The sequence below is a fragment of the Tursiops truncatus genome, chromosome 2, assembly GCF_011762595.2.
Source record: "Tursiops truncatus isolate mTurTru1 chromosome 2, mTurTru1.mat.Y, whole genome shotgun sequence".
Lineage (NCBI taxonomy): Eukaryota > Metazoa > Chordata > Mammalia > Artiodactyla > Delphinidae > Tursiops > Tursiops truncatus.
The window spans coordinates 44,189,517-44,204,829 of record NC_047035.1 but is presented as its reverse complement, the minus strand read 5'-3'; the positions used below and the strand labels follow the sequence as shown (position 1 = coordinate 44,204,829).

The following is a 15,313-nucleotide window of genomic DNA, read 5'->3' as shown; positions in this document are numbered from 1 at the left end:
CAGTAAAACCAATGATCTAAAACTATGATAGGATCTTAAGTATCAGATGGTTTGTCCATTTCAGGTAGCTGGTTGGCAGGCCCCTCTAAGGCCTTTCATTTCTCCTTCTATGCCTCTCGGGACATTGATCAGAAGATGAGTCTGAGCATCATACCATCTAACTCTTTTAACCAATGCCTGGCTAAAACTGGAATGTCCAGCTCAGTATATTTAAAAATCACCCACAAAAAGAGGTTCTGCAGGTCCTCACAAAACCTGGAATTTCCACGAAGATGTCTGATCTTTATAATCCAAGCAGTCAGCATTGAAGTTAAGCTTCCAGGAGGCAGTTTGGTCCTTATAATCCAAGCAATCAGTGGTCGAGTTAAAACCCAAGCTTGAAGCTCCATATCCCTGGGTGGAAAGAGAAGCTGGGGACTGATTGAGATGGCTGGTGACTGCATTGGTACCCATGGGACTGAGTGTGGTCCCTGGTCCAGGAAGCTGGTGATGCATAGGGGTCAAATAAGATCCACAGTCCATGCCCCCAAAGTAGGAAGTTGAGCCAGCATATCCTTGACTATAACCTGAAGCCTGAGTATAGGTCATGGGATAGGACCTCTGCATGCAGGAAGAGGAGGTGGACAAGGGATCTGACAGTGGGGAGATGGAAGCTGGGCTCCAGATAGACACAGGAGCACTGCTGCTGGAAATGGCTGGGACTGAGGTGCTAGAGGGGGGAGTGAATTGGCCACTTGTTCCACTCTCTGAACTCACTTCCCGAGCAGGAGACGTCTTCTTTTTGGCAGGTCTCACTTTGTTTTGACCTCCATTCTGCTGTTGCTGCTGCTGTTGGCGGCACTTAGCTCTTCGATTCTTAAACCACACCTTGAAAGGGAAAGAAACTTCTTTAACATGGTTTCAGTGACTCCTTAAGGAAAAGAGTGGCTCCCAGATTATAAATCTGTCCTAGATGGACAGATGAGCTGAGCAGACAATCTCTCCTGCCAGTGAAACTCTCATATATGTTCCTGGAATTATAAGAAAGTTGGGGAGGCTCTATCTAAAAGCTTTTGACCCTGCTTTACTCCCAGCTCAGAACAGTAAAATTTAAGATAATCGCCCAAATCATGACTAAAAATTCTCCCCCTCACTTTCCTATCTCTCATTTCACCCCAAATACACACATACACATAAGATCCAGCTGCATTTTGGAACACTCTCACAATGGAATAGAACATATCTATTCTATGTCTTTTGGATGGGAACATACGAGAAATGAGGGAAAACGATCTGTTGTTATATGCCAGCAAGAACAGCCTAAATTCAAACAGTTTACAGTCCATCTTCCAGGTAGCAACTACTAATATGTAGGTTGGTTCCATCACTCTACTTTTTGTCTCTTCTAGAAAGACTCACAGAAGAAAGCCCCCAGGAGAAATGATCCTGTTGAGGAAGAAGGTCTGAAAGCTACTATTTGCCAAAACCTTCTTTATGGTAAGTGGAGTGACTCGTATATACTCTGCTTTGAGCTCAAAGACAGACTTCTCTCCTAGGCTCAAGTCTGAGCCTTCAGGGTAGTGCCACTTGACACACAGATTGTTTACTGTATTATGTTCATTGGCTTGTCAACTTTGCCTCTGTGTGTGACTTTGAAAATTCTCTTTACCAGCCTTCTTCATGTTCTGCAATGAAGGTGCTGTGTTTGGTGTGTGAGGGGGGGCTTGTCAGGGAAGCTACTGGCATTTTCTGGGCAAAAGTCCTTAGTTGTCCTCTTGAATGAGCTCTCCATACGGGTGTCTTAACTGTGGTAAAAATGATGCCGTGAAGGCTGAGCACAAACCTCCAACCATGCAGAGCCATTTGTTTTCTTTCAGTTAAGACTTCAGTTCAAGCCTCACAAGTGCTAAAATTTCTTCTGACTTTGAAAAAGGCTCTTTTTGATCTGCAGTTCGTGCTGATGTGTCCTAGCTGAAGGGGAGTCCCAGGTGTACATGTGGTTTAGGTGCTAAACATTCTTTCCAGAGAAATCTGTATGGGACTTGCATTCCAGAAGAGTTGGGAGTTTACTTTCCTCTCCAGCTTAAGGTCAAGTTAAGGGGGAGTAAGGGGAGGGGGGAAGGTATCATTGGGATACCATGTTGATATTTTATCTGCTGAATGGCTCAGATCTAGCATGTTCTGTTCCATCCCTAAGAAGTCAAAGAAAACACTCTTACTGTGTAATTTCTTCTTCTACCACCAAACTGACATGTGACCTTGAGCAAGTCATTTACTCTATTTCTTCATCTGTAAAAATACTGGAACTATGCAGGAGCTAAGCTTCTTTTATCCCTAAAAGTAGATGAGAATGGGAGGGGGGATTTCCAACGGGGGAAGGGAAGAACTAAAATATTATGTGACTATCCTTGAAATCTGCCAAGGCTGGGCTTCTGTCCACCAGGGGTCCAAGGGTTCTAGGACTGTGCTTTATCACTGCATCTAAATCACCAGTCTTACCTTGCCAACTGGACCGGAAGAACCTTGGTTATAGGACTGGGTGGGGGTGGAGGGACAAAAAGGGGCACGAGGAGAAATCAGACACTCAAGGGGCCCTAAGAGAAAAGTTTACTGGCTTCCGATGGAGCCGAGCGTTTAGTTTAAAACCTTCCTTTGGTCCTCTCCAAGACCTGGAACTCTCCTGGGTCCTCAACAAATACAGTGCTGGGGAGAGGGGTGACACGGTCAGGAAGGATGGCTGTGTCTACCTACATCTGCCCTACCTGCACCCTGGACTCGGGCAAGTTGATTTTCAGCGCCACCTCCTCCCGCATGAAGATATCTGGGTATCGGGTCTTCGCAAATAACGCTTCCAGCACGTCTAGCTGCGCCCGGGTGAACGTCGTCCTCTCCCGCCGCTGTTTCCGAGGGGTGGCTGCGGGACAAGAAGCCCAGGGCCCTTTAGGGTGCGGGAGCAGCTTCTCAGTCACAGGGGTCTCTGCGGGTGTCCGACTCCCGCCACGCCCACACTCAGCACTCCCCTGGTCCTCGCAGCAGCTCAACCCGGACCCTACCCGTGTCCTCCCCACCCCCTCCCGGCCTCGGCTCCTCCGGCAGACACTGCCCCTTGCAGGGAATGCCCCACTCCGCCTGACGTCGGAGATGGCTCCGGACAGAGGGTCTCTTCGAAAGCTAACCAAAAAAAAAAAAAAAAAAATGGAGGACAAAAAACAAGAACCCTCCAAAATCAACCCCTAAACCATCAACACAAAAACCCCACTCTGTGAAGTCAAAGGATCCCTGAGGACCGGCAGCTCGAACTGATGGGGCAAATCTCGATTCTGCCCGAGATCTAGGCTTTTTAGGACTCCAGGGGCCTTTGTTCCTCCATCTTTCAAATGGGGGCATATTTCATACTTCTTGTTCTAGGAGGATTTTAAAAAACAGATCTTATCGGAAAGGAAAGCACTCACACCCGGGGTAAATCACACCTGTAAGGATTAGAGGCTAAGGGCCTGGAGGTCAGAGGGGAAGCCCCAGGCTTGGCGGGGAGAATTTATGATGAGAAACCCGACTTCGCCAAGAGGGCACTTCCGAGGAATTGGACTTCGAGGTACAGGCAGGGTCCCCTCGCCCAAATGGCAAGGGCAGTAGCCTTCTCGCCCCACTCCTACGTTGTAGATCCACCTACTCCCTTTCCCCCAGCCCCTGTCCTCTCCTCGGCCGGTAAATGCCCTGTGGCTTTGAGCTGCTTCTCGGAAGGAAAACCCAGTGGAGACCTCGCCTGGAGCTGGGGCGGGGGCGACGCCACCGCCAACCCCGGTGCTCGGGGGAAAGAGTGTCACAGCCCCGCGGACCGGGCGTGGGGAAGGGCAGGGCAGCAGTGCCGCGGGGCTCACTTACCCGGGTAGCCCACCGAGGGGTGCAGCAAGTCCATGCCCGAAGTGGTCAGACTCAGCCCATTGACTGCGTAAGGCGGTTGCTTAAGATAAGACATCATGCTAAGGTTGTTTGGAGGCGCAAAGTCTGCCCAAATCCGGGGGACCCAGCCGGAAGGTCTCGCTTCTCCCGGGGTGGACAGATTCAGAGTCCTGGTGGGTGGGTTTGGAGTGGTGGAGCTAAGGCAAAGCAAACAAACAAACAGAGGTGCTGGTTTACCGCTTCGGAGGACGCAGCTCTTCCACGTTCCACCACTAACTTAAGAAGAGCCCGGGCTATGCACAGCAGAGGCTTTTAAAGGACTTGCAAAGCCTCCCCCACTACCCCGCTCCCCTCCCCAGCTTCTCAGAACTAGAGGAGATGCAGAGAGACCAGATAAACCTGTCCTCCCCACCCCCAGCCAAAACTTTAAAAAAAAAAAAAAAAGACCCGAAGAAAGCAATACAATCTGCCTCCCGCTCCCCCCGCCCCAACAAAACCCCACGCCTCCAAATGCACACATTGCATTCCTATCCCTACATTTGCATAGGACTCCTTGGCTGGCACTAGCTAATTGTCTCAAACAAAACTTGATTGGGGCCATTTGCAGAGACAAAGAACTCTTTGGCTAAATAAATAATGCAGATAACAAAGGCCATTGGTGAGAAACAAAGAAACAATTCAAGACATCTACCTCTCCCCAGACTGTTGCCTTTCCAAGGCAGATTTTAATTATCTTAGCTTTTTACCACTTTCAACTGCTGCGAACCTAAAATGTCAGTGCACTTAACATCTAAAATACCAACTTGCGAAACAGCAAACTTGAGAAAACTTCTCAACCACTATTATTCCACATTTGAAGTCATTTCCAGTAATCATTTTCACCTAATTAGTAGTCTGGGTAATTAGATTTCGAGGTAAGTAACAGATTTATTAGGGTTTTGGAGAACTTGATTATATGTGTCTAAAGAACTAAAGCTAAACAAACAAGTATTTAACTTTTTATCGACACCCATCAAATATTTAAACGCAGTGCAAAAAAGAGTCTTCAAGTTTGGCACAGGGTGGGCTAGGAATTCTGAAGTACAGTTAGAATCCCACCAATCAGATAATGACAGGCTCCCGCATTTGCAAGTAGAAAGGGTGCACATTTGTGGCGCAAGCTGCTTCCATGTTGATTTTGATGTGTAGAGGCTGCTGATCCTGCAGGAGGCAAATTTTCGGGCATTTGGGTGCTCAGCAGCTACAGCAGAGTTTCCTCTGCGCCTTTCTGCACATTCTAGTTTCGAAGAAAGTAGATACACAAACCCCCAAAGTTGTGAAACTAATAGAATTTCTCCCTACCCTTCAAGAGTCCTAAGATCCTATAAGAAAAAGAGCTCAGAGAGGGAAAAGGAAGGAAGAAAAAGAAAAGTTATTTACTTTATTCTGTTGAGTATTTCTCACTCCCCCAAGCAAAAGGATCCAGAATTGATGTTTATAGACTGGCTGCTTGCAATTTTGGCTTTTATTTTCCTAAAAGGTGGCACTTCTCCTGCATGGATCTCTACTTTGCAACTTTGACACTATGAGAGATTGCTTCAAAATGGCGGACACAAGATTAGGAGAAGTTCCCTCTTACTTTTACAGAGGTCCTACTGAGTTTTAAGGACTCTGGATTTTCATATTTACATTGCTTAAGAGATCAAGACACAAAACTCCACAGATGGAACCCAGTTACTGCAACTTCTTCCTGATTTAAATTCATAGCACAAAAATCATGCTTTTCCACCCTTAGATCTAATTTAATGTAATTTTATAAATGCCCTTGTCAGAGTTTGTATTATCTCACCAGTAGAACTAATTTAGTTGCTCCTACAACAAAGACTTGATGTTTTATCTTTTCCTTTCAAGATAGTTATTTGGAGGCTGTGAAAATAATATTGCTTTAAAATACAGTCATGTATTGGTTTTAATAGCCTCTAAGCTGGAGTTCTTTCTCGTTTAATGCAAACTTACTATGTCGGAAAGTTCTGAACTACTATAGAAACAACTGAAATCATATCGGATGTGCACATGAGAAATATGGAAGTGTTTTTACATGTATAGCTCTCACCCAATTAGAAATGCCTGACACATCACACATTAAAGTAGCACATTCCAGCATAAAAAGCAGTTACAAACAGAAAACAACAGGACAGAGATCCTTCTTGGAGCTCCTTTGCTCTACCATCGAAAAATGACCAAAATTCCCGGCATAGACTGTTTTCCATTTACTACCGGATACATCTTTAAAAGAAAAAGGAACAAAACAAAACTACGACGTGTTCGCCACAGCTAGCCTAGGTATGCGCTCTCCAAAGAAGAGGCCTTAGACAATTCCATCTAACTTTCAAAGCCCTGCCAGGAAGCCTTTCTCCCTTCCTCTCTAGGCAGAGCCCAGAAGGGGAAAAAGAAATCCCTTTTCAAAAATACAAGCCTCAAAACAACTGCTCAGGAGGTGGCCCCTGGAGAACTCCTACCTAGAAGGAGCGGGCGGCGGTCTCACGGCGAGTCCGCGCAGCCGCTTGGCGCCTACACCTCCGGGCGCGAGTGACTTGGTCCGGCGTCCCTGCCCGGCAGCCCTGCAGCCTCGCAGCCCCGGCGCCCGAGGTCCTGCTCCGCTTGCCCGCCCCGGGCCGCGCTGCCTTATATCTAACGGTCAATTCGTGCAATCTGTCGCTCCCCTCCCCCCTCCTCCCTTCCCCCTTGTTTTTTTTCTTTTTTTTTCATCTTCCAAGGAGCCCATCTACCAGTTGCTGTGTCCTCGCTCAATAATAATTACCTCGTCCGAGAATTAATTATAATAAATGTTTTCTTGATAAACTAACGAGATAATCCGAAGGGCACACGTCCCTTAATTACAGGACGCCGTGCTCAGCTCTGCTTCTCGTCCGGGCTGATTAATTTTCTGCATGATGGAAAGGAAACAAAACTACGCGGACTGGCGACCTGCCTGCGGCTCGGAAGACAACGAAAAGGAAGAGGAGAGAGAAAGAAAAAGGAGATATAAGGGCAGAGCAGAAAACAGCCGGCGCGGGCCTCCCTCCGGCGAACTCGAGTGAAAGTTTCTGGCCTCAGGGAATCAAACAACGCTGCCACTCATGAGGGAGGGAGGAAGAAACGTGCCAAAAGGGTTGGCCTTGACTATTAATTATGGCGAGGAGAAAGCCCTGGTGTTAGCTCTGAGAGCAGAGGTCTGGGTATCTACCTGCCTTTGGGGGGGAGGAGTTTCCTCTTCAACTCCTCTCTTGTGCTAATAACTTTGGTGACGGGAAGAAGTCCTGAGGAGAGCACGAAAAATCCTGACCCCCGAAGCTCTGGGATGCAGGGAGAATTTCCAGGAGTGACCTCCCCGTCCCCTCCCCAAGCAATCCACCACTCAAGAGGCAACGCGGCTCGGCCTTCTGTCCCCGCACCCCATTTCGGTCTGTAAAGGAGGAAAAAGCCGACTCGGCGGGATTCTGACGGGGACTTGGGTTTCAAAAAGTGTGTCCTGAAACCACACTGTGGCCTCAAGAGTCACTTGAACGCTTCAACACGAAGACTTCTTCGGAGTTTGAGGCGCGACTCATTGCGGAGGCTGGGTGCCTGCCGGCTGAGACCTTCTGCTGGTTCTCCCCCGGGCCGACCGAGATTGGAGGCTGGGCCTCAGCGCCCCGCTTGCCCCGGCGCGACCCGGCCCGCGCCGCCCGGGTGTCCCCGAGCCTGGGAGCAGAGCGCGCGAACGCGCAAGCAGGCCGGACCGCGGCCCCTGTCCGAGAACAACCGAGCGGCCGCCTTCCCACCGGAAGGATTCCAGTCCCCGGCTCCGTGCGGCCTCGGGCGGAGCTGGGGCCACTCACCGCCACTTCTGCCCGCCCCAGGTGCGCGCCGAGGGCTGCGAGGGGCGGGCCCGGAACCGTCCCCGGCAGTCACGTTGGAAAACGACTCTTCCACGCTCGCTCGGTCTAGGACCACAACACACAACAGCCATTGGGGGGGGGCGGATATGGCACTCCCGGGATTTCTCCCCCCTGGGTGGGGGGAAGTGGTGCTCAAAAAGAAAAAGGAGATTTGAAGGCCCTCTGGAAGAGGCCGAGAACCTTGGTGAGCTGCTCTTGGCTGGGGGAGAGGGGGCCGAAGAGAGCGAGCGGCGAGCGCCGGGGCGGAGGAGATGCCGGCGCTCCCCGCCTCCTCGGTTATCCTCTCGGGTTTCCTCTCACGTTCATTAGGGACAGGCAGGAGCTTGAGCGGCGGCCGCCGACCCGCCGGCAAGCCGGGCTTTGGGCGCGCGGAGGCGCCCAAATTATTATTATTATTAACAACAACATCATCATCATCACCATCCATCCATCCATCCATCTAGCTACATCTGCATCTTTTTGTCTCGGACTCTGAAAACGTCCTTGGGATCAATCCAAATGACCCCAACCACATGTGATGTCCAAAGCGCAAAGATAGCAGGGAGAAGCCCAGAATGGGCGTTGACATAAAACAAAACCACAAACAACACCCCTTCAAAATACCCCACATCGGACTCAGAGGGTTTCCACGACGTTTTGCGAAAGCACCGACCCCAGGAGCGCGCTCCCTCCCTTTCTCTCACTCGCCCTTATCTCCAGATCACAAATTTTTCGCAGTGATCGTTATTACACCTCAAAAATTTGCAAGGGAAAAAAAATACATCAGCCTTCAGAAGAGCTCCACGTTCTCAAAGGTGCATCAGTGGGTCTATTAGAGGCACTGGGATGATGGTAGACAGAGGGACACGTAGATATGGATATAGACAGACAGACAAGACAGACAGACACTTACCTTAGAGCCACATGGGAGGTTGGGGGGGAAAAAATCAAATTATCCTTCAAAATTCCAAATAGCCAGCTATCCTAAAAGAAATCAAGAGTATTGGGTTAGAACCCTTGCAATCTTCACCCTTCCATGAAAAGTCAAACACAACAAAAAATATTTTTCTAAAGAACAGAAAATAAGGAAAGTCGCTCGAGTTCGAAACGCGCATGGGCCCCTCTGTGATACATACAAAGTAGACGTGAGGAGGGCTTCTCTAGCGATTTTTATTTTTAATAACAGTGGAGGCTGAGTTGGAGCTGAGGTCGGTTCCGCTCTCAGGGAGATTTGCTGAGAAAGCGCCTCTCTGGCAACTTTTTGACGCAAACTCTCCAACCAATGGCAGGGAGAGAATGATTGACACATCTAAGCCAGAGGGAAAATAATAAAAACACACAACAGGGGGAGGAAAACAGGCCGCTGCTGCACGGGGGGACGAGCAGGCAACAAATCCAGGCCTCCGACATTACCAGAATGTTCTTGAAAGACACTGGGCTGTGCTTAAAATATACATTATGGGCCGGAGCATGTGAACTTATTGTATAATTAAAATGATGGACAGGGAGGCCTCTCCTTTCCTTCTCCTGTTCTTCCTTTCCTCTCTTCTCCCCCCACCCCCTCTTTTGTTTTTGCTTTTGTTTTAGGGAAGGAGAGAAAGGAAACCCATACACCTTAATATGGGAAGATAAAAATATTTAAGTCAAGGTTGGAGAAGAGTGAGCGTGGGAGATAGCTGGTTATCACATTCCACGCTAGCAGTAAGTGTGTAGAACAGACACAGAAAGCTAGTGAGACTGAAGGTTAAAAACACGACTCTGCGGTCTCAAACAGGGTCAGACCACGCTGAGGGGACCGGGAAGGGTAGAGAAAGGAGGCCTGGGAGGGAAGCGTAGGCGTGTAGGCAAGAGAGATGCAGATACCGAAGTCCAAGAACAAACTATTTTCAAAAACTCAGTGTCTCTATCATTCTTTATGTCCCTATAAACGTCTCCCGGCCCCCAAGCAAGAGACCCGGGCTCCTGGTTTTCGCGCAGGGTTTTTAGAGTTTTAAGAAGCCCAAGGCAGCCTGCAAAGAACACGAATCCCGGAATCTAACCCCAGGGCCAGTTGCGGAGACAGCAGGAGCCAGGTCAGGATTCGGGGCTGTAAGAGCGGGGTCGGCAGGATACCCGGGGAGGGAGGGGACGTGGGAGGCCCACGCTGGAAATAATCAGAGTTTCTGCGTTAAAACAAACGCCACCCCAACGCCAGCCGCGGCGGGGCCTGGAACTAACCGAGCCCGCGCGGCCCGAGCCGGGGGCTGGGAGCCCAGCGGCTGGAGAGGGTCGGCACCCGGGGACCGAGCCGGAGAGAGCGAACCCCAGCCCAACTTTTCCGCCTGGCACAGAGAGCGGGGCCCGACAGACCTGAGTCCCCAGAAAAGCCGAGACGGATTGGGCGGGGTGGGGTGCAGGCCCCAGTGGACAGGCTGAGGGTGTGTGAATGGCCGGGGGGGGCGGTGCGCGGGGAATGGGGGGCGGAGAGCAGAAAGCAGTTCCTGCCTCACAACTCCCAAAGCCGGAAAAGAAATATAAAATCTCTTCCTGAACACCCTCCCCCCTCCAACCACGCCGCCACGGCAAGTGGGCCAAAGAAACAGCTCGCCGCTTTTAATTTGGGGACCTATGTTAATGAAGTTGGTTAATTAATTCGTCGCTTTGTTGTCGGTTCTTATACTGTATGTGTAATCAAAAGTGGCCGTCCTTGGGATTTCCAGCAATTAACGAATTACAGGAGTGCGCACGAGGCAGCCAGCGCTCGGCAGCCCGGCTGGGCTCTGTCTCCGGCTCGGCCTGAGGCTGGACACTCGGCGGCCGCGGCCAGCCTCGCAGGTGTCTCTAGAGCTCTGGGCCCCGGGTCCCCGCGAGACCTCGAGCGGCCCGGGGTCTGCCTATCTCCTCCCGGGCCCTCCGCGAGCGCTCCAATCCGAAGAGACCCGTTGGCTGTCGCGTTCCCAGGAGTCAAGACTCTCTCAGGGGGCCCGGGCTGGGGGGAGGGTGAGTACGGACCCTTTTTCTCACCCCACCCCCACTGTACTAAAATGCTTGACAACTGCCCTGAGGCCTTTAATTGGGGAGGGGGGGTAGAAATGCCCCAGGAGGTCTGGCCCGTGCGGCGTAGGTAGGGAGCTCTGGGCCAGTCACCATGCTTTCGATGAAGGAAGGGCAAATCCACCCCGATCCCACGAGCCAGAGCCTCCTTGCTACCCCAAGACAGTACAGTGTTTCCCCCCAGTTGTACCACAGTGATGTTTAAAGCATCAAAGAACGAAAGGGAAAAATGGACGTTGTGCAGCTGGCGGAGGGAAAGGGCGGGAGGGAGGGCTTGGGGGCAGTGGGGGCGGGGTGAGGTGGAGAAATATCAGAACGCGCGCTTGTGATCTCCACAAAGTGAGTGAAAAATTGTAGATCGGGAGACCTATCTGCAGTGGGGTCCGGAGTCGTGGGAAACCCTTCCAGCCTGACGTCTTCTCAGATGGCAGGGGCAGCTGAATCGCCCTGAAAATTCCCCCGTTCTGTTAGACGGGCAGATTTCGGCGCCTTGGGGGCGTGGGAGGGCTTTTCCCCTTCCAGCGGCCGGGAGCAGACAGCTCTCTCTTCTCCTTTGCCCTCTCGTCTAGTAACTTCGCAGAAATTCGGGGCCAATAAACCACGAGTTGGAAATGGACAGTGTTAAATAAACAAGGGTCTCTTTAAAATTCTCATCCACTTCAGATGTCTAAAGTAAGATTGTGATGATTTTGTCACGGTTTGGTAAATTTACCCCTTTAAGAGGCTTTCATAAATCCCAGAACACACCTTCAGCCAGATTTGAATATAGATTTAGGTTTTAAAACCCAGAAGCTGGAAACACCGCTTTATCAAAGAGAATTTCCCTTTAGCTTAGCAATGTGCTGAAGCTCTTAAAAGATTGGATCTGAGAGAGAGAGAGAGAGAGAGACAGAGAGAGAGAGAGAGAGACAGAGAGGAGAAAGAGAACAAGACAGAGAGAGGCATGCGGGGGGGTGGGTGGGGGTGGGAAAAGACTTTCTTTTTCTTTCTAGAGGAATTCTGCCCAGACTCTGCAGCAGTTGGTAGCAAGCAAGCTTTCTCCTGGGTGTCTCCTGGAAAAGTTGCAAAATTGCTCTTCACCTGTAAGATCATGCTCTTTATCTTCCAGTCTCTTCTTGCCAATTTGGAAATTGCAGACAGCCGGGCTCAGGTACAGTCCCCACAAACCCTACTCTAGTTCAGGACAAAAGCCACTAGCTTTGGGGTGGGGGTGGGGGTTGCTGGCTGTTGTACTGAAAACCTTAGACACCTGGTGGGAGAAAAAGACTCCTTGTATGAAAAGTCTAACTCGATTTTCTGTAAGTCCTTGAACTTCCAGTACACTTACTATGTGGTCATTTTATTTTCTCTGTTCATGTTTAACATTTTTTTTCCTGTGTCCTCTGTCTTTAAATTTTTTCCTATGAATCTGACTTCTAGTAGCATGCTTTATGTTTTTAAGTAATTTTCATGAACAAGTGGATGGTTTTTAATTGCCGTGAGTACAACTATCTTGCTATGAATATGGGATGTAAGCATTCAGAAGGTAAATTCAGAAAACCAGTACACGGGGAATCACATTGTTTGTCAGAGCTTTGCATGCAGTTTCCAAAATATGGCTGATATTCATATTTCGAAATCTAGATGCACGTGTGGCGCTAGCTGGGCTTACATTCTCCACCCCACATGCCAGGCCAGTTTAAAATATTCCAAACTTTCCTCCAAGTTTATTAAGTATGGTGGTGTGGGGGAGTGGGGGAGTGGAGGAGTGGGACGAGGAAGGAGAGAGATCTCAGGATTCTTTCCGGCTAATTAAAAAAGAAGATGAAGAACAAAACCCATATTCCGTGAGAACACAGCCTCTCAGGGGGGAAGGAGCCAGTTAGACTCCCTGAACACTTACTTCAGAAATATGAAGATTAATTTCCAATCCTTTCAGTGAGTCAGTGGACAGTGGGGGACCACATCTTGCCTTAGAACTGCCACGATATTTAGAAAGAAGTCATTTTTCATTAGGTTTTAAAATACGTCTTTATTAAAAACTTTGACAAGATTAACTTTAATTAATTTTTTAACAAGAGCTAAAGATCGGCGATGCTGGCAGAATTGGGGGAAAAAAGAAGGCCACAGATCACTTATGAATTAAGCTTGGGTCGCTTATTCCCTGCATTGCTGGTGCTTCAGAAAAAAGAGGGTAAGGGGGAAAGAAATGACTTCAAAGATAGGATTGTGCTGTCCTGATAAAAGAGTCGGAGGCAAATTCCAAATGCAAAAAAAAAAAAGAGGAAAAGAGGACCATGTTGTTCCGGAATGAAACGGATTAAGATTGTGTGACAAGTGCGAGATGTGGGGCTGTGAGACATTTATGAGCTGAGTGTGAGCTGGAAGCTATGCGCCTGTCCCTAAGCGTGTGAGGACCAAGGGTGTGTGCAGAGCAGGGTTAGGGTGAGGGATAGGAAGGGCATGTGTGACTGTGAGAGACGGAGAGCAATGTGAGGGGTGGGAGTGTGGGTTTGGGTGTCAGGAGAGTGTGGACGGGAATGTGGATGGACTGTTGAAGGGTGGTAGCTGTCAGTTTATGTAATTTTCATCTCTTGGTCCTGAAGTTTCCTTGAAATCAATTCTACTGCAGGCAGCAGCCTTGAGCTTACAGAGCTGATATAAAACAACCATTACAGTCCAATATCTTGCCTGTTTGCAAACTTCATTTAAAACTGGGGGAAAAAAGACCCGGGAATGGTTTTGTAAGAAAGGAAAAAAAGAAGAAAAGAAAACCACAGTGAAGCTTTAAACTAGTTTGGATAAATCTCTAATCTTTTATTTGTAACCTTTTACAAGCTTTACTTCCCGTATATGAAAAGCTTCTTTTATATGGGCACGGCAGACTTTTCCTTTGGATTTTTAATTAGAGCCCATCAATTGTAGCCATATTTAAGAATCAATATAAAGTAATCCTTCGAGATGGGATAAGGTTTTAATCGAAAATCTAATTTCCCACTCTTTGCAGATCATTTTAAGGGCTGGTTGATTTAAAAAGAGTTCAGTTTTTAAAAGACATAACACCTAAAACCTGGAAAAGATCATGTCTGCAAAATAACCAACTGATGTCGCCTTACAAAGAAAAAAAAAAAAAAAAGCCTGGCTGTTGTTGGGAACTTTTTTCTTCTATTTAGAAGAATTTGACTTATTTTTTTTTCCCTCCAACACTATTCTGTAATGTGGCTCCTCTGAGAGTATTCACGTTGAATGGGGAAAGAAAAAAGAGGAATTGTTTGTCTAAAATAGTATTTCATATGCAAAATACAGTAACTTAAATTTTTTTTATTAACAAAGAAAACATAGATCTTGACAGATCCTTTTTACTACAGGCACCCATATTCCCAAGATTAGAAAATGAATAGCGCACACTTTTCATTTTTGTTCACGGATGCAAACTTTCCACTTTCATATCCAAGCATCAACTTTCTGACCAGTTTTTAAACTTCGACATTAGAATTTTGCGATTTTAATTTTTTACAATAATTGAAAAGTTGCTTATCACAAAGGTGTAGAATTTTAAGCAGTTCTGCTAGAGTCATTAGCTTTCAATTTTTCTCTTTTTAAAGACGAAATGTGAAAGCAAGGAAGAAAACAGATAAACAAAAACTAATTGTAAGTGCACAGCCCCAACATTTTTTGCCCCTTAATGATCAAGCTGAGGTATTTGTTCAAAGACTGCACATTATCTAAATGTGCGTAGTGCATTTTCAACAAACATCACTGCTTTAGTTTAAGATCTGCAAATTATCTCTAAACTAGAAGGGATCCCCCGAAAGTTTACAGGCATATTTTCAGTCACTGACTTGTTTTTATTGTTATATCTGTTATATCTGTTAAGTGCACTTGAAAAAAATGAACTCATTGTATTTGCTTTTTGAAATCTGAATGAAGCGGGTTTGAACATATTTGATACTCATGCTTTCCTTTTATCTGCAGAAATTTCAATTTATTTAAAAGCCTGGAGTTTAATGCACTACATGGTCGCATACATTTTAGAGAAACTCTCTTGTATTTCTCCATAATCGTGTCTAATAAAAACCTGGGATTTTCCTTTATTTAAAAAAAATGTTAAAATATAATGCATCTTCATTAGGAAAATTGACTGCTGTGCTCACGACAGTTCTTAATTGAAAAGGCAACCTATTTTAATGGTGTGGCTGAGAAGATTACATACTTTATCCAAACACAAAGACAATTAATAATGAGAAGCAGGCTGCTGCCATTAACTCTAATGCAGTTGCATCAATGTCAGTGAAAAGTGCTCATACCTGAGATACAGGGTGCAAACTCCCCTGGCTCCCTCCTTCCCCAGTTCACCCACTTCTTAATTTGGGTTTCTTAATGTGTAAGCGCCAGGAGCGGCTGTCATCAGGCGGTTTAGTTTTGGGCAAGTGCGGCGCGGGGCCGGGCGCCCCTTCCCGCGGGTCGCGTGGTCCTGGGCAGCGCCGCCCGGCCGGAGGCGCCCCAACCGCGGGTGTCTGCGC

The 15,313-nt window shown here is 47.9% G+C and overlaps 1 protein-coding gene across 1 annotated transcript; it reads right to left on the bottom strand.

Annotated features, from left to right (window-relative positions):
• Nucleotides 1-246: 246 nt before the first annotated feature.
• Nucleotides 247-6,434, bottom strand: OTX2 (orthodenticle homeobox 2). Its single transcript, XM_073799925.1, has 4 exons — nt 6,378-6,434; nt 3,862-4,076; nt 2,742-2,893; nt 247-867 (listed from the first exon to the last, which is right to left on the bottom strand). Exons 2-4 carry the CDS (start codon nt 3,956-3,958, stop codon nt 247-249), a joined length of 870 nt encoding a protein of 289 aa, XP_073656026.1. The 5' UTR covers nt 3,959-4,076; nt 6,378-6,434.
• Nucleotides 6,435-15,313: the final 8,879 nt, after the last annotated feature.